General features: G+C 46.9%; 1 protein-coding gene across 1 annotated transcript in view; it reads left to right on the top strand.

Annotated features, from left to right (window-relative positions):
- Positions 1–304: 304 nt before the first annotated feature.
- Positions 305–22,707, top strand: part of ASAP1 (ArfGAP with SH3 domain, ankyrin repeat and PH domain 1) — a gene marked incomplete at its 3' end in the record, with an annotated part of 309,959 nt that continues 287,556 nt past the window's right edge. Inside the window, exons 1-2 of the mRNA XM_079722229.1 lie at positions 305–380; positions 504–589. Of these exons, the coding sequence (XP_079578355.1) occupies positions 531–589 (59 nt within the window). The 5' untranslated portion in view covers positions 305–380; positions 504–530. The remainder of the gene's footprint in view (positions 381–503; positions 590–22,707) is intronic.

The following is a 22,707-nucleotide window of genomic DNA, read 5'->3' as shown; positions in this document are numbered from 1 at the left end:
TGGTATGCATGAATTAATTAAAATCCTCTCTCTGGTTCAGAGGGGCTGTCCTGAAATATGGAGATTCCTATATATCTACCTTCTTCCTGGGGCTGATTCCCTTGGCTGGGGGAACTCTTCTGCTTCCCCATGGGCACACAGCTGTGGCTGTCTGTCTGTCCTACCTGTCAGCACAATTTAATTTCATGTTTAGGAGCTCAGGTTTAGAGGTGTTAATGACTTGTAAACTGCTCTCCAACATAGAGCTAGAAATAGAAAGGCAAGAAGGATTCCTGAGCACTTGCACAGATTTACTGATGGAGATGTCAGCCCCGAAGTGGATTGCTGAAATAGTGGTTTCCCCACTGTTTTCCTTCCCATTCCTGGACAGCCACTGTGGTGTAAGAACATTCCTAACAAGGGTGCTGGATTCCACCTGAAATCATGTGTTGGTCTGAGACAATGTCTTCTGCCCAGTCCTGCTGGATGACTCTTGTCACCTTTTTTCCTACCTCCCCATCCAGGTAATTTTCTGATGTGACGGCTGAGACATGAGATCTTCAGCCTCCAGGCTCTCCAGTTTTTCATCAAGAGATTCACTATGGAATCGGTGAGTGGTCTTAGCCCATCCTGTCCAGAGAGCCCAGCCCGGGAGATGTCGAGGGATTCTTTTGGGGAGGTTGAAATGCAAAAGTTGATCGGACTCAAGCACTAGAATCTGACAGAGACACCATGGGTGTGGATATTAGTGGTGAACAGATCTTTGGCATTTTTAGAGCTGCAGACTTTTTGAAGTGTTTCCTGTCTCATTACCTATCATCTGTGTGCAGAGGGAAAGGTGGTGGGGTGGTGGTATGAGAATGAAGTAAGGAATGATAACAAAAACAACACTGCCAACAAGAATAGATGCTATTTTAGCTGAGTGACTCTTTAAAGACATTACTTCATTCAATCTGCCCAACAATCCTACCAGGAAGGGCTTACCACATTCATTTTACAGATAGAGAACTTGCCTGGCTGGATTAGAAACCAATTTTTCCTGATTCCAGGTCTGCTGCCTTTTTTGTCTTGTAGTGTTGCTTCTTGGTAGAGGTGTGATTTGTCCCATTTTGCAGCTGGGAATACTGGGGCCTGGCATAGGCGCACATGATAGAGTCTAAGGCATCTGACCTCAGTGGGTGGAGCTTTGTGTTAGTGGATGATAAAAAACTGGACTGGACAGGAAGCGCCATGAAAACTAGGCAGAGAAAACTCCAGGAGTCCAAGGATCTTAAAGTTGCCAGGGTGACTTGACATAGGGTCCACCTGCTATGCCTGGCGTTTCCCAGAAGTCAGCTTAGTGGTAGAAAGATTGTGGGTGCTGGAGGGGTGGTTGAATTCTTGCTCTGCCAGCAACTTTCTGTGTGACCTCAGGCAAGTCATTAACCTTCTCTGTTCTGTTTTCTTATCTATGGAATTGGAGTAATAATAGTTATGTTTCAGGTTTTCATGCAGATTAGAAAAAAAGGTGTACAATAAAGTGTCTTGCATAAAGTAGGGACATAAAACATTATAATTATTCCAGTTTTTAAAATGAAAGCAATTTTTAGGATAATTAGATAAGGAAGAGTGTCCTGAATGGGTAGGAGAGGTGAGAGGCTAGAGGCAGGGAGGCCAACCTGAGAGGCTTTGATGTGACCCAGACATGAGTTGATAGGGGACTGTTACCATCTTCCAGGATAAATGAGACTCTGCCTGCTTATCTTCATAGTTTGATGATTACAGGGTTACCGAAGTCATGTTTTATTTTGTTTTGTTTTATAAATCAAGAATCCAAGACGAAAGTGACATTAGTTTTGCAGGTATCTTTTTAGGTGATACTGTTACTAAACCAAACTTGGGTCTGCTCGCCTGACAGGCATCAAGGTCAATCTACTGACACGAGGTTGTAGTGAAGGAAAGTACAGCGTTTATTATTACAGGGTGCCAAGCAAGAAGAACAGGCAGCTCATGCTCAAGAGATCTGAATTCTCCAGTGGTTTCCAGGGAAGGGTTTTTAAAGACAGTGTGAGGGAGAGGGTCACAGCGTGAGTGATCAGCTTGTGCACAATTCTCTGGTTGTGGTGAGGTAACAGGGTGATGTTTCAGGAATCTCAAATCACCAGCCTTTTGGTTCCCACCAGTCTGGGGTCTGTGTGTTGGTGATCAGCATGCAGTTAACTTCCTCCACATGGTGGGGGTTTTAGAATCTGCAAAACAGCTCAAGGGTATGACTCAAGATATTACCTATAGCCCCAAGAAGGAACTAAAGGTCCTTGATGTTGTTTCATGTCTAAATTGTTACTATTTTGTCTTGCTTCACTGCTTTCTTTTCTTTTTGCATTTTCTCACTTCTCTGGTTAAATTCGCTCTTTGGAACTTGGGGAAGGCCTAGGGGGCTAAAGCTTTTCTAGAAACAAGAGGTGGGGAACACGGGGGTGGGGGTGTCTGTCCCTGGGAAGGTCCTTCAGGGTCCTCCTCAGTTTCAATATTAATTACAACTGCAACAGCAGTGCATTATTTAGGATTAGGTTTTGCTATGAATGATGTAAAATCTAAAAGAACATTGGCTTAAACAGAAGTTAGAAGTATATTTCTCTCTTGCTTTGAACCCAAGGTGGTACAGGGCTGCTGCAGCAACTGTGAGAGACCCAGACTTTTCCTCTCTTGTTTTTCTGCCATGTGGACCTCCTTTCCCCCAAGGTCACCTCATGGTCCATTCTGGCTGCTTCTGCACCGGCCATCACATCTACCAGCAGGAGGAAGGGAAGAAGAAAGGCAGGCCCCTTCTTTTAAGGGTATCTGCTTCTGGGTGTCACACTTGCTGCTTCTACTTATGTTCTGTTGGCCAGAATTTCGTCCTCTGCCTACATTTAACTGCAAGGGAGGCTGGGAAATGCGATCTTTCTTCTGTAAGACCACGTGCTTACCAAAATTGAGGATTATTGTGATGGAAAAAGAAGAGAACAAAAAACAACAAGAAAAGAAGAGAACCGATATTGGAGGACAAATCTTTCTTTGCCATGCAAATAGTTATTGAAAGGTTGCTATTAAGAGGATAGGCTCAGTGGCCAGACTGCTGGTACTGTATTAGAATCCTGAATTCAGGACTCTATAGCTACATGACCTTGGGAAATCTACTTAACTTCTGTGCTCAGTTTCTTTGTCTGTAAAATCCTATTTTATACATTCTCGTAAGGGTTGCTTTGAACATTAGATGAGTTAAGGTAAAGCACTTGGACCAGTACCTGGAACGTCATAAGTGCTATGTAAGTGTTAGCTATTACTATAACTACTGCCTCTACTATTTGTAATACTACTTCTATTACCACTATTACTACTTCTATTGTTACCATTACTGCTGCTTCTACTATTACAGCTACTGCTTCTACTGTCGCTTTCATGCTTCTCCTTCTCCTGTTACTTCTGCTGCTGCTGGTGCTGTCACTACTACTACTTCTATTACTAACACTATTACTATTCTATGACTGTTGTTGCCAGGTACCGCATATACATGTATAAAATTTTATACTCATAGCAAGGTAAGTATTATTTTCCCAATATGAAGATAAGAGTTAGCATAGTAACTTGCCAGATGGCATGCAGCTGGCAGGATAGTGGTTTACCTTTGGGTGGGTCAGGGGATAGTGACCAGAAGGGAGCATGAAGCAGCTTCTGAGGTTCTGCAAATGTTCCGGGTGCTGGTTGCATGGGTGTCAAAATTCCTTGAATGGTACATTTATGACATAGGCAATTTTACGTGTTTATATTATATTTCAATTAAAACATATCAGGTAGTAGAACATGAGTGAAACTACACCTGATTCTAAAGCCCGCACTCTCTTAACTATAACGTAAGGCCCAACACCTTTATCTCTTTTCACTTATTTGTTTGTTTGTTGGCTCTTTCATAACATGTATTGATCAGTTGCTTATGTTACTTATGTGCCAAGAACTGGGCCAGGTTGCTTGGGATACAAAGGTACAAGCAGCATACACACAGCCCTATCCTCATGGGGCTTTCTGTCTAGAGGAAAAGGAAAGATAAATATCACACAGATTGCCAGCTACTGGGTCAGGCTCAGCGTGGGATGCCCTGGGGCCACAGGAGGGACACATAAACTGATCCAGCCATGCAGGTCTGATAAAATAATGTCCATCTCACTGATGCCCGTCTCAACCAACTCCTCTGATATGGCGGAAGGTCCCCACATCCATGGGTAAGCTGACCACATCAGGGCTACATCAAAACACATAAAGCAGTTCTTTGCCTTCCCTGCTAACAGGTCCTGAGAAGCGGTCAGCTTTTCTTTTCCTTGTTTCTCACTATGACAGTTGTGACCTCCACCTGGTGTCCCGTGGAGCAGACAAGCGCCAAGCTTTGGAGTTCAGTAGACAAGAGAGAAAACACACGGGAGCAGAACCTTTCTAAATGTCTCGGGACATGAGTCCAGGGACCTCTTACTTTGTTCATTTATATATTATGTATCTTCGTTCATAATAAAAATGAAGGAATGAAGGAATAAAATCATACCCCACAACAGTGCAGTTACCATCCCTGGAAAAGTTCAAGTCCAGAGGAATAAAGAACAAGATGTTCCCTTTTTTCACCTCAGGTACCACCAGGATGGCAGGGGCGGCAAATGGCAGTGCAGTTGAACTCTGAGCCAGCAGTGGAAATCAGTTGCCTTTATTTTCAGGGTTTTTCTCCATCCGTAGAAATGAACTGACCATAACTTTAGACCCTCCTAAGCCACGCCCGGAGAAACCCCTTTGACTCCCTCTCCCTGCCTTTGCCTTTGCAAAGGTCACTGCAGACTCCCTGTCCTTTTTATGCTGTGGGCTGTCAGCCCAAATTGAATTTCCCTGAGCCCAGCTGATGTCCCTTTTTGGCCGCAGGGCAGGTGTCAGAGGCTGAATGCAGCACAGGGACAGGAAATGTGTCCCCCGAGCTGAACACAGAAGCATTGACCTCTGAACTCGGAGCTGCATTTCTGACATTGTTGGAAGGGTTGGAAAGCCTTATGATTTCTGGATGTGAAAGAAAAGGAAATGTGTTTTAGAAAAACAATGTTCAAGTTCAAGTTTATGTAGAAGAAAAAGAAATGTGTTTTAGAACAATATTCAATTGTTTAGAACAACAATATTCAGGGAGGGAGGTGAATTATATTCAAAGGGCTGTGAAAGCCCTTTCAATGTAATTGAGGCTGTTTGAAACTCAACTGCTTATTCCATGGCCTCAGTTAGATGCATAAAGGAAAGAAATTACCTACCTAGACCGAGAATTGGGAAATTATGATCCTGGTCTTGTTTCCTTCCCTCCCACCTTCCCTTCATTTTTTTCCTTCCCTCCTTCCAAATTTACTAAGAAGCTGCTGTGTGCCACACCCTATGCTGAGTCCTGAGGAAATAGATGAATAGGACTCATTGCAAAGCCTTCCTGAGCTTATCATTTATTCATTTAAAAACATTTATTCATTCTGCAAACATTTATTGAGTACCTAATTTGCTCTGGTCTGTTAGTAGAGATAAAAGACGTAGTTCCTTCTCATCCTGAGTTTGTACTTTATTAATTTTTTCACTTGCTCACTCAGCAAACACTCTGTGAGCATCTACTGAGAGCCAGGAACTGCGCCAGTGGCTGGGATTCCAAGATGAGCAAAATACAGCTTCTGTCTTGATGGAGCTAAAAGACCATACAACATTGTATTCATCTCCGTACGGGCTGCTGTAACAGAGTACCACAAACCTGGTGGCTCAAAACAGTAGAAATGTATTGTCTCACAATTCTGGAGGCTGGAAGTCCAAACCCAAGGTATCGGCAGGGTACCGAAGCCTGTAGGGGAAGATCCTTCCTTGCCTCTTCCTAGCTTCTGGGGTTTGCTGGCAGTCTTTGATGTTTGTTGCCTAGCAGCTGCGTTGCTTCGGCCTCTGCCTGTGTTGTCCCGTGTCCTTCTCCCTCTCTCTCTCTTTCTCTCTCTTACAAGGACACCAGTCTTGCTGGAATAAGGGCCCACCCTACTCCAGTATGATCTCATCTTTAATTTACATCTTAATTACATCTACAAAGATCCTATTTCCAAATAAACTCACATTCATGGGTACACTGGACTAGGACATCAACATTTGCGGGGGGACACAATTCAACCCATAACAAATGTATATAACCATATAAAGCACCTGCAAGGGCACTGGGTGTGGATGGATCCTGGGTAAGGATAATTGACCTCCTTCTTCCACTTTCTCTCTGCATCTAAGGGGACTAGGCCTTTAGGGCAGGAACCCTGTGTTGCTCCGAGTGAGTGTTCCTGGATTTTTTTGCCTGGGAGGTGAGACACCGTGCACTTACAGGGAGAGTCTTGTGCGGTACAAGTTGATGGGCAGGGTTCATGCCCACTACTCGTGCTAGTTTTTGTTTCACGGGGTGGCCGTTGAGTCTGGGCGAACACCTGCCTTGATCAGGAGGCCTGGACTGGTGGTTAGAGCTGTGGGTTCCTATCCTGCCTCTGCTCTTGCGGGTCCTGTGAGCCTGGGTCCACTTCTTCCCCATTCTCTGCCTCAGGCGTCTCACTGTACCTCCCCCAGGGGTCTTGCGTGGACCAGGTGGGATCAGATCTATAAAGCATTCGCGAGAGCTCCCGGCCCTCGCTAAGTGTTCGGTGTGAGTTGGTGGCGGTTAGGCCAGGGCACGTAAAACGTCCCCGGGAGAGGGGCTTACCCAGCTCATTCAGCACAGTCCCCTCAATAAAGACTGTTGTTCAGTGTTTAATGCCATTCACCATCAGAACATTTTTTCCACAATCTTTCCTAAGGACAGTTTTCTGACATATAGAAAACACCCCTAGCACAAAGTCATCCACTGCAGCATTGTTTAAAATGGTAAACAGTGACAAACAAGACAGAAAGCCGCCTTACAATGAGGACTGAGTTAACAAATTAGGGCAAAATGATTAAAAAAAAATAGGGTAAAACAATGAAAAACAATGATGTAGCCATTAATAAGAAAATTATGGTCACTTTTTAAAGGTTATGAGAATGCTCATGATATAAATGTCATGTAAAAAAAAGAAAGTTTTGGACTTCCCTGGTGGCGCAGTGGTTGAGAATCTGCCTGCCAATGCAGGGGACACGGGTTCGAGCCCTGGTCTGGGAAGATCCCCCATGCCACAGAGCAACTAAGCCTGTGCGCCACAGCTACTGAGCCTGCGCTCTAGAGCCCGCGAGCCACAACTACTGAGCCTGCGAGCGACAACTACTGAGACCCGCGTGCCTAGAGCCCGTGCTCTGCAACAAAGAGAGGCCACCACAGTGAGAGGCCTGCGCACTGCAATGAAGAGTAGCCCCTGCTCTCGCAACTAGAGAAAGCCCGTGAGCAGCGACAAAGACCCAATGCAGCCAAAAATAAATAAATAAATTAATTAATTAAAAAAAAAAGAAAGTTTTATTTTTGAGGAAGTGACTGCATTTCCCTGTGCCTCAGTTTCCTCATCTTTAAAATGGAGACAATAACAGTACCTTCTTTAGAAATAGGACCGAGAATTAAATGAGATGATACATGGGAAGCACATGATCAGCACCTGGCACATATGAGGTGCTCACTAAATGCTAATTGTTGTTATTATTTATCATTTGGTCTAAATTATGTACAAAATAGTCATAGAAAAATATTTAGAATAAACAACACAGATGAAACACACATTTTCCATTTTGAATGTCTTATTCAAAGGACTTCATTCTGTGAGTCACTCAGCAAACATTGAGCCTCTCTGTCGAGCACTGTTAGCCCGCAGAGCAGGAGGTTTTGGTGTAAGAGAGGGCATCAGAATCCCATTTGAGGGCTTTTAAAAAAACACAAGATGCCTGGAGATGCTGATTTAATCGATGTGTGGTGGGTTCCAGGCATCTGCAGTCTTAAAAAAAAAAATTCCACAAGTGACTTAGATTCTCAGGGTAGATATAAGGCACAGTCACTCCCCTGAAGAAGCTTGCAAACCAGATGAGAAGATGGGAACCGCAGCGTAATATAAGGAGAATATAAGTGCTCTAGACTGGGGCTCTTGACTCTGGGTCCCATGCAGAACTCTGTAATATTAAAGATCCCCTTGACTCCACCCCCAGGTGAAAGGAATCAGACTCTCCAGGAGGTTCTTTTTTCTTTTTTTTTTTTGGCTGCACCACGGGGTGTGCAGGATGCAGGACCAGGGATCAAACCCTTGCCCCCGGCACTGGAAGGGTGGAGTCTTAACCGCTGGACCACCAGGGAAGTCCCCCTCCAGGAGGTTCTGATGATCAGCTAGATGGAGTGTATGCAGCTCCCTCCTCCTGTCCCCGGCCCCTTCCTACCCAAGATGCAGCAGCATAGACTGAGAACCACAGTTTTCCCAAAGCCATTTTCTCAAAGCCATGAGGCTGCTATATTTCCTCTGGTTGGTACCGGTGAATGCTTTTTAGAAAATTATTTGTTTATGTATTTTAAAATTAAAACATTTTAAAATGTTTTAATTGTGCTAAAATACACATAAACATAAAATGTACTATCTTAACGATTATTAAGTGTATAGTTCATTGGTATTAAGTATATTCCCATTGTTGTGCAGTCATCACCACCGTCCATCTCCAGAACCCTTTTCATCTTGCAAAACTAAAACTCTGTACCCACTAAATAACAGCCCCCCCTTTTCCTCCCTTCCTCCAGCCCCTGGCAACCACCATTCTACCTGCTGTTTCTGTGAATTTGACTACTCTAGGTATCTCACATAAGTGAATCATACAGTATTTGTCATTTTGTGACTAGCTTCTTTCACTTAGCATAATATCCTCAGGATTCATCCATGTTGTAGCATGTGTCAGAATTTCCTTCCCTTTTAAGGCTGGATAATATTCCACTGTATGTATATTTACCACATTTTGCTTATCCATTCATCCATTGGTGGATACTGAGGTCGCTTCCATCTGTTGACTATTATGAACAATGCTGCTATGAACATGGGTGTACAGATATGTCAAGACCCTGCTTGGTGTCTTTTGGGTGATGGAATTCTACCCAGAGGTGGAATTGCTGGATCATAATGGTAATTCTATATTTAATTTTTTGAGGAACCACCATACTGTTACCCACAGCGACTGTACCATTTTGCATTCCCATCAACAGTGCACAAGGGTTTCTATTTCTTCACATCTTTGCCAACACTTGTGATTTTCTATTTTTGTAATAGTAACCATCCTAATGGATGTGCTAGTGAAGGCTTTTAGCTGGGACACATCACTGTCAGCTTCATATTTCATTTATGTTGTGTGGGCCAATTAAGCAATTCCCAAGTATTTATTTAAGGTCTAGGCACTGAGAATAACAGACCTAAATAATACATGCATGGTTCCTGCCTTCAAGTTCTAGGAGTGGGTCAGGGGAAATAGATACATGACAAGTAATTTTTGTCCAATAAGATACATCCTTAGGGAGCATACTGTACGTGGAATACGGTTTAAAATGGTAGGAGATGTTGACTGAGTTTAGTGCCTCAGTGTCAACACACGAGATACATCATTTGAGCAGACCTAGAGGTCCAAGTTTGGGCTGTCCAATAGAACTTTCAGGATTGCCCAGCAGAACTTTCTGTAATGGTGGAAATGCTCTGTCTGGTGTCTGCTAGCTACATGTGGCTGTTGAGCACTTACAGTGTGCCTGGTACAACTGAGAAATTGAAGTTTTAAAGTTTATTTAATCTTAATGAATTTTCATTTAAATTGAAATTAGCCAGAAGTGGCCATTGGCTAGTGGGTTGGGCAGTAGAATTAATGGAGAGCGTCTGACATGGTTCTCAAACTTGAACCCTCACGTATTCAAGGGATCTTGAATGGGGATCTAGTTCTAAAGCAGATTCTCAGGGGACTTCCCTGGTGGTTCAGTGGGTAAGACTCTGGGCTCCCAATGCAGGGGGTGCAAGTTCGATTCCTGGTCAGGGAACTGGATCCCACAGGCATGCTGCAACTAAGAGACTGCATGCCACAGGGAAGATCCCGCGTGCTGCAACTAAGACCCGGAGCAGTCTAAAAAAATAAATAAATAAAAATTTAAAAATAAAATAAAAAAGCAGATTCTTAGGCCCTCCCCCTTGTGTTTGTGGTCCCTAAAGTGTGTAGTGGGGCAAGGAGTCTGTGTTTTAATAGCCACTGCAGGTGATTCCGATGCAGGTGCAGTTTGTGGTTTTCAAACTTTTGTATCCTCAGAATATTTTCTTCAAATGAAAGCTTAAGAGAGCTCAGTGTAGAAAACAGACAAGAGCAGAGTTCTTTCTGGTTGAAGTAGGCCTGGGACCCAGGGCTCCATACATACAGGGGGGACATGCTCTATCCTCCCTGGGGGAGGTTTCTTGTAGCACAATTCATACACCCCGGATCTAGCCCAACCTCGTCATTGTATTAATCTGAAACCCTGTGAAATGCAGAGTAAGATTTGGTTTCTAATAACTGTAAGCATGCCAGAACCAATTTAAAACCAATAATTACCTCTGGAAATGCAAGTTGAAGCAGAAGTACAATGTCTCAGCTTGGGCTGCTACAACAAAAGTACCGTGGACTGTGTGGTTTAAACAACAGACACTTATTTTCTCACCATTCTGGAGGCTGGGAAGTCTAGGATCAGGACGCTGGCAGATGCCATGTCCAGTGAGGGCCTGCTTCTTGGTCCATTGACGGCTGTCTTCCTCATGTCCTCACATAGTGGAAGGGGCAAGGGATCTCTCTGGGTTCTCTTTTATAAGGCACTAATACCATTCATGAGGGCACCACCATCATGACCTAATCACCTCCCAAAGGCCCCACCTCCCGATACCATCATATTATGCGTTAGGATTTCAACACATGAATTTTGGGGAGACACAGACATTCAGTCCATAACACACAATTAGTGCGTTAGTAGCCATTTTTCCCCTTGTATTGGACATCAACCACCCACCTGGGCATCACATGAGGGATTGCAGAGCAGTGATTAAGAGGACAGCCCGAGTCTGACCTGGATGTGAATGCCAGCTCCACCCACCCCTGGAACTTAGTGATACTAGGCAGGTTTCTCCATCTGTAAAATGGGTATAACAATATCTACCCCATAGATAACACATGTAAATCCCAGCACTTGGCACTTAGCGTTAATTATTATAACAACAACAACTAACATTTCCTGAGCATTTAACATGAGCCAGGCACTTTACTCTTCTAAGAATTTGTTATTTATCACCTCATTTGGTCCTTACAACAGCCTGTGAGGCAGGTACTATTGTTATTTCTGTGGTAAAGGCAAGCTGAAGCTCGTGGAGGTTTGGAAGGTTGAGGCCATGATGCTGGTAAATGGCAGAAGTAGGATTCAGTTGCAGGGAGTCTGGCCCTGGACTCTGGAATTTCCACTTTTCCACACTGCATTATTATCCCTAGGTTCTAAGGAAAGCCTTTTTTTTCTTTTCTTGTGGCATGCGGGATCTTAGTTCCCCGACCAGGGATAGAACCTGCACCCCCTGAGTTGGAAACGTGGAGTCTTAACCACTGGACCACCAGGGAAGTCCCAGGAAAGCCTTTTAAGATGAACCCTCCCCCACCCCACTTCCACGTCTCAAAGGTTCAGAATTATTCTCCAAGTCAACTCAGCTTCCAGGAGCTGCATTTGACCCAGCTGACCACTCCCTCCCTCCAAAAACACTGTTTTCTTTTGGCTCCCAGGGCGCCAAGCTGCTTGGATTTGTTCTTCTGCTTTTGCCCTCTTCCTCTGTCTCTCAGCGGTACACCCCTCGCTCCAGCCAGTCTCGGAGCATTTTCAAAGACCATCTGTATGTTGACTACTTCCAAATGATATCTCCAGCTGAGTCTGTCCTCTGAGTTCCAGACTTCAGTATCCCAAATGCCATACTCATGTTTCCATTTGGAAGTCTAGCAGGCACCTCGAACTTGGGATATCCAACTTGGATTATTCTCCACATGCCTCCTGCATGAGAACTTGCTATGCCCCTGCTTAAAATGTATCTGTGGCCCCAATGCCCCCCTGCCCATTTTACTTCGAATGAAATCCAGATTCCTTACCATGGCCTGCAAAGGCCAGCACGATCTAGCCTCTGCCTGCCCTGCACTGTCTGCCCTCACCCCATTCCCTCAACAGACTTCAGCCACTGACCTCTTTCTGTTCTCACACTCAGCAAGTGCTGTCCGGTCTCAGGACTCAGACACATGCTGTTTTTCTGCCTGCAGGACCCCTCTCCCTGCACCTCCATCCCCCAAGCCCCTGCTCTTCACAGGGGTGACAACTTCTTGTCCTGTAGCCTCAGCTAGCATACCATATCCTCAGATAGATCTTTCCTCATCACCCTACTGTCTCTGGCTGCACCCTGTAGGTTTTCTTCCCAGCACTTGTAACAACCTGGAATTATTTGTTTGTTCACAAATAGAGCCCGGCATATAGTAGATGCTCAATAAATACGTATTATTGTTGAATTCAAATCAGTGGCCCCTGTTAAGCCGATCATGAACATAAAATGCCAGTGCTAGGCCTGTAATTTGTAGAATCCTTTCACAGGCGAGGTGGTACTCATATGTGTATGCAAGTGATTGAAAATTGGATGGGACCTGGGCTTTTTTATGGATCTTGGTCTCTGTTTTCACATCTCTTCATGCTGGGCCATCCAAACTGTTAGGACTTACAAAGATAATCTTGAGGGAAACAGCAGCCTCGGATACCCAATGCATATTAAAGTTGATTTGATTTTGGTTTAAAATGGAAACTATGAGCTAATGCATTTTACAGATTTGAGTAGAGAACAATTTTCTCTGTTTAAAAAAAAAAAGTCTGAGATGTGGAACACTTCATGTGGGTTATTGTAGTGCCAAAAGCTCCTGAAAGGGGTTCTCTGCAAATATTTGGGGTTTGATGCTCATAAACAACTACACAGGTTTTCCTGAGAATCGATAACCACGGCAACAACAGCATTGCTTCCAAAGTGAAAATGTGCTTGCCAAGCTGGAGCGTAGAGCGACTGCTTTTGGCTGAGCCGCGAAACCGAAGATAGAGGTTTACAAAGTGACTGCAGACAGGTCATTAGCAGGACTGGCTGCAGGGAACTCGCCCCGTCCTCCCTTGCCGCTGCCTCTTCAGCAGCAGCAAGATAATTGACTGTTAGATTCCTGAGCCACAGACCAGGCTCTCCATGTTGCAGCTTCCAGAAACACCTGTCCTACAACTGCCCGTCTGTCCACCCAGTAGGCACAGAGCTTGTCTTCCCAGAAATGCTAGCAAAATTCCGGAATTGATTGCCACTGGTTCAGCTTGGGTCACTTGTCCCAATCACTGTGGACCACGTGATGGGATATTCAGACTGGCAGGCCTATGTCACGTGACCACCCCCAGAGCTGGGGAGAGGTCAGCACCATGGAAACCAAAGGACTGAGAGGTGGCCGCCGGGAGGCCAAAATGCCAAGGCTGCTCCACTAAGCAAGTCACTGGAGGTAGGCGGAGCCAGTAGCCTAAGTTCAAACCGCTCCTTTAGCGGGTCTTCTAGAGTCTTTGTTCTGCTTTGGCTCTTTTAATTTTCTTTTTTTTAATTTAATTAATTTAATTAATTTATTTTTGGCTGAGCTAGGTCTTCATTGCTGCACAGGGGCTTTCTCTAGTTGCGGCGAGTGGGGATTCTTAACCACTGCGCCACCAGGGAAGCCGTGCTTTGGCTCTTTTTTTTTTTTTTTTTTGCGGTACGCGGGCCTCTCACCGCCGCGGCCTCTCCCGCCGCGGAGCACAGGCTCCGGACACGCAGAACCAGCGGCCATGGCTCACGGGCCCAGCGGCCATGGCCCACGGGCCCAGCCGCTCCACAGCATGCGGGATCCCCCCAGACCAGGGCACGAACCGGCACGAACCCGTGTCCCCTGCATCAGCAGGCGGACCCCCAACCACTGCACCACCAGGGAAGCCCCTGGCTCTTTTAAATGAACCTCAAGCACACGCTCCATCCCGACTTGCTTCTGGGATGGCTCCAGGCCATATTTGTCAGTCGGCCTCCTGTTTCTCGTCTCTACTCTTAGCAACTTTGTTCAGCTCATCCCACTGGATCCAAGACAGAGCTTGACTCCCAAGCCCCTGCCTTTGACTGCCAGCTTCCTCTGAAATGTGGGTCCAGGCCTCTGCCCTACCCCCAGATCCCACACCCTTTCCATGAGAGCAGCCTTCGCCTGGCAGGTGGGAGTGGGATGGGTTGTGAGGCAGATCCAGGCGCAGACAGTGAGGGCTTCCAGGGCCGGCACCGTGACACAGCGGGGGCCCCTGCCCGCGGCTTCCTTGTCCTCGGGTGAGTGTACGGTCTCCCCAACGCCCCGGTCGGCCTGGGCCTGCCCCACGGCGTCTCTGCCACTCACCTCTCCTTGTCTGCGCTCCAGCCAGACCTGAGTTCTGTTGGTTCCCCGAGGAAGTCTATCCCCGGGGCACTGGTCCCTTCTTCTCCTTTTTCCTTCTTAACTCCCACTCATCCAAGCCTCGGCCCAAAGGGCATTTCCCCAGGGAAGCCTTCCCTGACACCTCCTTGCAACTCAGCTAGCACCTGTCTATAACCTGTGTGTTCTGTGTGTGTATGTAGGTATGTGTGTGCGCGCGTGTGTGTGACCGTCTTGCTTTTACTCATGTCAGCCTCTGTCCTTCTCACTAGATTATCATTTCCAGCAGGGTGGGGACCATCCCAGTCTTGCTCACAACGATCCATAGCTTCCAGGACAGTGCAGAGCACATAATAGGCGCTTAGTAAATGTTTGTTGAGTGAGTGAATGACCGGACAATGGGGAGCTATTGGAAGGATGTGATGTGAGAGGATGACTTGCCCAGGTTCTCCAGATGGAAACAGGCACCACCCTCTCTGAAGTCCACGCCTTCTGACTCCCTCCTCTGTCCAGCAGTGGGGTTCTCTGAGTACCAGGAGAGGGAAAATGACAATTGGAACACAAAATGGCCAGGTCCTAAACGACGAGTGAGCTGACGGCTTTGATGTTACACCTAAAATGTTGTCATCATCCTTCCTTGGAGCGGTTCTGTCTCATGTACAGAGGAGAAAGTGGTTTGCATGTGTATTTTAATTAGAGAAGACCGTCCCTGCTGGTAACGTGAGGTCATTCCATCTCACCTTGGAGTGGCCCATCTGGTTTGAGTCTTCCATCACTCTCCGACCCCATTATTTGGTGATAAATTGACTGATGGGGACCTGGAGGTGGCACACATGGGATGCTGACTTTCCAAGTCATTAGCACATTTAATCTCAGAGGACTCTGGCACCCCCTTCACATGAGTTCAAAATAGAGTTCAGAGTGTGACCTGTATCACAAAGGGCAGTCTTCACCAGCAGGCGGCCAGGCCTGGCGAGGAGCCAGGAGAGCGGGGTCTCTGGGAGAAAGACTGTTCTGTATCAGTTGGGCATCCTTCAGTGGCACGCAGGGGAAAAGAAAAGTCCAAGGCTAGTGCTAGTTTTAGATGCTCCTGGATCCAGGGATGCCCCTGGGGTCGTTAGGACGCAGTCCCTTCATCTGTTACAGTGCAACATATATAAACATTGAGACTCTACCTTCTGACACTTCCTTGCTGTGTGACTTTGGGCAAACCACTAACCCCTCTGAGCCTCGGTTTCCTCCTGCACTGAGGATTAAAGGAGCCAGCTAATGAAAGCACTTAGCACAGTGCCTGGCTCTGCTCTCCTAATGGTTCGGGGCTCATAGCCTCCTGGCTTCTCGTCCATTTAAAGAGTTTCTCGGGGCTTCCCTGGTGGCGCAGTGGTTGAGAATCTGCCTGCCAATGCAGGGGACAGGGGTTCGAGCCCTGGTCTGGGAAGATCCCACATGCCGCGGAGCAACTAACCCCGTGAGCCAGAAATACTGAGCCTGCGCGTCTGGAGCCTGTGCTCCGCAATGAGAGGCCGTGATAGTGAGAGGCCCGTGCACCGCGATGAGGAGTGGCCCCCACTTGCCGCAACTAGAGAAAGCCCTCGCACAGAAACGAAGAGCCAACACAGCCATAAATAAATGAATAAATAAATAAGTAAATAAAAAATTAAAAAAAAAAAAAAAAAAAGAGTTTCTCTTTCCCCAGAGCAGTCAGGGATACGGACCTGGGTCTCAGGCTCCATGCTGCAGGCACATGCTTCCCGTGGCTGGAGCTTGGGAAGCCCCTCGGGGAAGAAGTCTGAGAAGTAGTGAGCAGCCTGCCTGCCAGACTGGGCAAGGATGGAGTGGAGTGGGGACCAGACTGAGGGTGTTATTTCCAGGTGGAAGATTGAATAAAGAGCCTTGCAGGCCCTTCTGTTGTGAAGGGGATACTAGTAGAAAGAGTAGCAATGAATGTGTGTCGGCCACATACGACAGGTCCACCGGCCCTTCCATGCCCTTGTGCCTTTGCACGTGCTCTTCCCCCTGCCAGGGGTGCCCTACCTACCCTCCACACTCCCCATTCGTCTGCAAGACCCAGCTCTTCTGTGGAGCCCTCCCCAGCCCTTTCCCCTACCATTAATTGCTTCTCCATTTTGGAACAAGCATCTTTGGGGTGATGGCCCTGGAAACACAGAAGAGAATAAATCACAGGGTCTGTGTCCGAATTTAGTTTGATCCTTCGACTCCACTTTGTTTCTCCTCTATCCGAGCAGTTTGTTCATTTATTCAACAAATATTTATGAAGCACCTTCTCTTTTGCCAGGCATTGCTCTGGGAGCTGTGGATTCAGCAGAGAGAGGAAGAGACAATAAAATCAATAAATACTATTAACAAACAAGATAATTTCTGATGGTGTATAGTTTAAGAAAATAAATAAGAGATCGGGAGCAGGGTGGGAGGAAGGACCCTGTGGAATGTGACATGAAGGATGACAAAGACCAGTGCAGGGCACTCCAGGCGAGGGGGAATAGCATGTGAAAAGGCCCTGTGGTGGCATGTTCCAAACATGACAATAGGAAGCAAGGTGAGGTGTGGGGAAGGGGGAGCGGTTTGGAAAGTGAGGGCAGGGAGATGGGCAGGGGCCGGGAGGGGTAAGACCTTGAGACCGTGTAAGGGGCTTAGATTTTATTCTCAATGCCTTGGGAAGCCATCGTTGCGATTCCTTGTCTAGCCTGGAGCTGGTGCTTTTCATTTTCGCTCGAACACTGATGTGCAGTGTGGTGGCCACTAGTCACGTGCGGCTACCAAGCACTGGAAATGTGGCTGGTCTGAATTGAGATGCCCCAGAAGTATGAAATATACCAGTTTTCAAAGACTTTGTAGGGAAAAAAAGGATGCCAACTGCATCATTAATAATATTTCTGTTGATTACATGTTGCATTGATAATATTTTGGATATATTGAGTTAAGTAATATTTATTATTAAAATGAATTTCACCTGTTTCTTTTTACTTCAGTGACCTAAAATTTAAAACTTTTTTTTTTTTTGGCTGTGCCACGTAGCTTGCAGGATCTTAGATACTTGACCAGGGATCGAACCTGGGCCCCCTGCAGTGGAAGTGAGGAGTCCTAACCACAGGACCACCAGGAAATGCCCTAAAATTTAAAACTACATGCAGTCCTATTGTATTAGATTATATTTCTCTTGGACAGCACTGCCCTAGAAGCACCTTCAGCCCTTGCTTTTACCTGCCTGGGTTATGATTACCTCTTGCCTTGTCCACGTCCCTCCTTGAGGACTGACTGCCTCTGGTTGGTGGTCTTTTCCCCGGGTGCCGTCTACAGGAGCAGCGTTGGTGCCCACCCCCAGGCCCCAGTCCCCTTGGCCCATACTGGTTCCCAGGTGCTGAGCTCCCAGGACTGCTTCTGGACCCGAGGTTTCTCTGCCTGCTCGGGCTGCATGTAGTTCAGGCCAGAGTGCTGGGGGTTAACTCCCCAGGAGCAGCCCACAGCCAGTGAAGGAAAAGAGTTGGAGAATAAATGCCCCAGCTCCCTGCCTGCAGGTGCACAATCTGAGGTGCGTCCCAGCCTCTCCCAGACATCCCCACTAGGGCTGGAGCCCGGTTGTCCCTGGCAGTAACCTCCTCTTTCATGCACCCTTACTGGCTTCCTTCCTGTCTCTGTCTTAGTTCCCCGTTCATCCCCCTGGGTTCGTTTCCTTAAATCCTTATCTCAGACTCTGTTTCTGAGGGATCCCAGCCTGAGACCTGGGGTACCCAGCACATAGGTGCTCAGTAGAAGGAAGAGGGGGGTCATCTGTCGGGCACCCCACTGGGTGCAGCTGTTGGGGGTGGGATGCAGGTGGCAGGGGCACAGGCTTCCTGGCTAGTCTTCTCCAGCCCCTGGACTTCTGAGCCAGAGCGCTAAGAGCAAGGACATGGGCCAGGCGTGGGGCGCGGTGTCTGGCTGGTCCGAGTGCCTCTAGCGGCCACACCCAGTGGGACAGTTGAGTCAGCAGCTGAGTCAGTGAGGACGGAGCTGCCCAGGTGTGTGCTGACCTCCTATGTCAGTCTGGCAGTGGCGCCCTGGCGTGGCTCGCAGCTGGAAGGGTGGTGGGAGTGTCCAGCACACGCCATGAAGCAGAGAGTTGATGGGCGTGATGTCTTTTTTTTCTAACACCACTTCTGACCCCAGGCAGCTTTCCAATTCTCTGGCAGAAACTGGGTGTCCAACAACTCAATCTTGACACTATGTACCTGGAGTTAGCGCAGACCTCACAGGTTAAGGGCTCAGTCCCATAGGACTGTCCCCACTACAGATGCCAGTTACAAGTCCCAGGGGCTACTTCTGATGGATCGGCTATAAATTCGGAAGTTTCCAGAACCTCCTCCTCAAGTTTTCTAACTCCCTAGAATGACTCACTGAACTCAGGAAAGCACTTTACTCACTGTTACCAGTTTATTATAAAGGATGCAACTCAGGAAGAGCTAAATGGAAGAGACGCATAGGGCAAGGTGTGGAGGGGCGGGGTGTGGGTGGGCAGGGTGCGGTGCACAAGCTTCCTTGCCCTCCCAAGGCTCACCTGGCACACGGATGTGTTCACCAACCCGGAAGCCCCCAGTCCCGAAGTTCAGGGGTTTTTATGGAGGGTTCATTGCACAGGCAAGATTGATCAACTCTGGCCATTGGTGACTGAACCCTGTCCCCAGCCCCCAGCCCCTCCCTGGAGATCTTTCTGGGGACTGCCCTGACGCTCTTTAGCCCCTTACCTGTGAGTCATCTCATTAGCACACAAAAGACACCCTGAGTACTCTGGATATCCCAAGGGTGTTAGGAGCTCTGTGCCAGGAACCGGGGCAAAGACCAAACATACTTTTTGTGATACCACTGTGGGGATTAACTTGTGAGATCCCTTGGAAGACCGGTGACTGGTGAGTTGCCTGGATCACGCTGTGCTCTATGTATTAAATGTGTATTGGAAGGAGGAAGGGAGGGAGGTGACAGATCTTGCTGTGTAGAACTGCTGCTGTGCATCCATTCTTCAACAAGCCTGCAAAGCACCTACTGTATGCTCATGTCGTGTTCATTCAGGGCCAACATTGTAGCCAGATTGAACCTTCTCCGTTTCCAACCTGTTCGTGGCTACTGCCAGCTTAGAAGCTCTGACTTGCTTTTAGGACAAAGACCAACTCCTTGGCATGACATCCAAGACTTTCTCCAGTGACCCCTGCCTATCCGCTCTTATCCTGCCGGTCACACGTCCTTCACTCTCATTGCACTGAGCTGTTTGCACTGCCCCACATCTGATGTGCGTGTCAGGCCTCCACGCACTTGTACCTGCTGTTCCGTCTGCCTGGAACATCCTTTGCCAGCCATCCTACCAGCTAACTTCTCCTTTGGGAGGCAGCTCAGCATCACCTCCTCCAGGCAGTCCTTCCAGATTCCCTCCTTACCACTGATTGCCCTGTTGCTTCTCTACATCCCCCGTTATCTATTTATCCTAGAACTTCGGCCATTCAGCAGATACATATTGGGCACTCATGTTGAAGGGACTGTACAGTTAACTAAGAATCCCTGCTAGTGTCTGTCAGCACTGATGGAGAGCCAGACAATGAGCTAATCACCCTACTTGTACTGTCTCGTGTAATCCTCACTGCTGCCCTATGAAGTAGGCACTAGTATTAACCCCATTTTTCAGAGGTGGAAACTGAGGATTAAAGAGACGAACAGAGGCAGTAAGCGGGGGAACCAGAATGCACAACCCGTCAGAGCCCAGAGCTCTTGTACTTCCCTGGAAGACAATATTGTCTTTTCTTGTTCTGCAGTTGTCTGTTTACTCTGCCTCCCTGGATCAGTCCGGGTCCCAGCAGGAAGCAGATGGCACGCTCCAAATAGGATAATCCGAGCAGAGTTTAATAAAAGCCTCATTTGAGAAGTGTGGGCGAGGGATAGGGAAACCGCAAGGGATGGCGGGGCCCCCCAGGCTCCGCTGAAGGTCTGAAGGGGTGAGGGAGGGGGTGTCTCTGGGAAGCAGAGCTGGAGAGGCTGTGCGCAGAGGGTCCTCATTAAGACAGCAGCTGGAAGGGCCGGAGCCTGGAGCGGAGGGGAACTCCCGCTTCCTCCATCCCACTGGACTCCATCCCACTGGCCGAACCCAGCTGGAAGCCGGAGGGCCAAGGGGCCTTGAGATGTGTTCAGAACAGATCAGGCCCCTGGGGTCCAGCACAGGACAGGAAGGGCATTGAGTGGGCCTGGTGGGCCACCTGCATCTCCGGATTAACTGTAGGCTTCTTGAGGGCTCTGCCCTGCCCGGCTCCTACTTAAACCTGTGGGGCCTCATGTCGAAGCCAGCAGGCTGGAGGTGCTCCACGTGTGTGTGCGATGAATGAATAATAAGTGACCGATCTTTAGTAAAAAGGCTCCTTCCGCAGTGTCTGCTTGTCAATCACTTGTGGCCTCAAGAGTCTGAGGGTGTATGTGTGTGTGTGTCTGTCTGTGTTATCTCTGAAGTTTGCGGTGAGGAAGAGGATGGTCAAGTCCTTCCAATTCTGAAACATCTGATTCTTTTTTTTTAATTCTTTTTTAAATTGAAGTATAGTTGATTTACACTATTGTGTTAGTTTCAGGTGTACAGCAAAGTGATTCATATATATATATATGATTCTTTTTCATTGTAAGTTATTACAAGATACTGAATATAGTTTCCTGTGCTACACAGTAAATCCTTGTTGTTTATCTGTTTTATATATAGCAGTGTGTATCTGTTAATCCTGTACTCCTAATTTATCCCTCCCCCACCCCTTTTCCTCTTTGGTAACCAAGAGTTTGTTCTCTGTGTCTCTGAGCCTGTTTCTGTTTTGTAAATAAGTTCATTTGTATCGTATTTTAGATTCTACGTATAAGTGATATCATATGTATTTGTTTTTCTCTGTCTGACTGACTTTACTTAGTATGATAATCTCCAGGTCCATCCATGTTGCTGCAAGTGGCAGTGTTTCATTCTTTTTTTATGGCTGAGTAATGTTCCATTATATATAATATATATAAAATGGAATATTATATATATTTATATATATATATAATGGAATATTTTATATATATACACACTGCATCTTCTTTATCCATTCATCTGTTGATCGACACTTAGGTTGCTTCCATGTCTTGGCTATTGTAAATAGTGCTGCTGTGAACACTGGGGAACATGTATCTTTTTGAATTAGAATTTTTGTCTTTTCCGGATATATGCCCAGGAGTGGGATTGCTGGATCATATGGTAGTTCCATTTTTAGTTTTTTGAGGAACTTCCATACTGTTCTCCATAGTGACAGCACCAATTTACATTCCCATCAACAGTGTGGGAGGGTTCTCTTTTCTCCACACCCTCTCCAGCATTTATTATCTGTAGACTTAGATGATGGCCATCCTGATCAGTGTGAGGTGATACCTCATTGTAGTTTTGATTTGCATCCTGATTTGATTCTTTTCAGTGCTTCTCAGAAAACTTTTCCTACCTCTTGCCCCATTTGAACTTGGATGTGAAGGTGGAAAACAAAAGCAAGTAAATGCCACGTTAATCTCACACTGGCTTCGGGCAGCCACAGTTCCTGGGATAATTGGGCCTTGTCTGTCAGCCTTTGCCTGAATTCCTGAGATGAGGGAAGAAAAAGCAGCCCCAATGTGGAGTCCACCAAGGTCAGGCTTGGACCCATGGGAGGTGCTAGCACCCAGGGCAGAGTGACCAGCCCAGGCTGTGGCCATGTTTCCATGCCTTGTGGTGGGGAAGCCCTCTCTGTGCTTCCCAGTTGAAATTATCGGAAGAAGAGCAGCCAGCCAGAGAGAGAGAAACAACCTGAATTACTGTAGGATGTGCATTTGGGAACCCATCTTTGCTGGGTGAAAGGACTCAAAAGCAAAAATATAATTCCAAATTGGTTATAATTCTTTTTTTTTTTTCCAATTTGTGTGTGGTGTGGCAATGTGTGTGTGTCTCTGAAGAGGTAGGGATGGGGGTAGGTTATCTCCCCCCTCCCAGAACATCAGATGAAGTGGAACTTTCTATCTTCCCTTTTTGTTTATTTGTTTCTCAGCTACATCTGCAGGGGTGAAGCTGTAGGCAGCTGATGTTAAAAAGCGGCACTGGCTTTGAGATACACAGACCTGTTTGTTAGGACGTGGACCACGTATTTAACTTCTCTGTGCCTCAGTTTCCTGATCTGTGAAATGGGGATCGTCTTACCTCACAGGGTCGTGTAAGAATTAAAGGAGATATAACAGAGGCAAAGCTCTAGGAATGGTAGGTGGACAGTAATGGTCATTCCCTTCCTTGTCTCTCTGTTT

The sequence above is a fragment of the Hyperoodon ampullatus genome, assembly GCF_949752795.1.
Source record: "Hyperoodon ampullatus genome assembly, chromosome: 17".
NCBI lineage: Eukaryota > Metazoa > Chordata > Mammalia > Artiodactyla > Ziphiidae > Hyperoodon > Hyperoodon ampullatus.
Note: the sequence above shows the minus strand (reverse complement) of the source record. Positions and strands in the feature narration are given on the sequence as shown.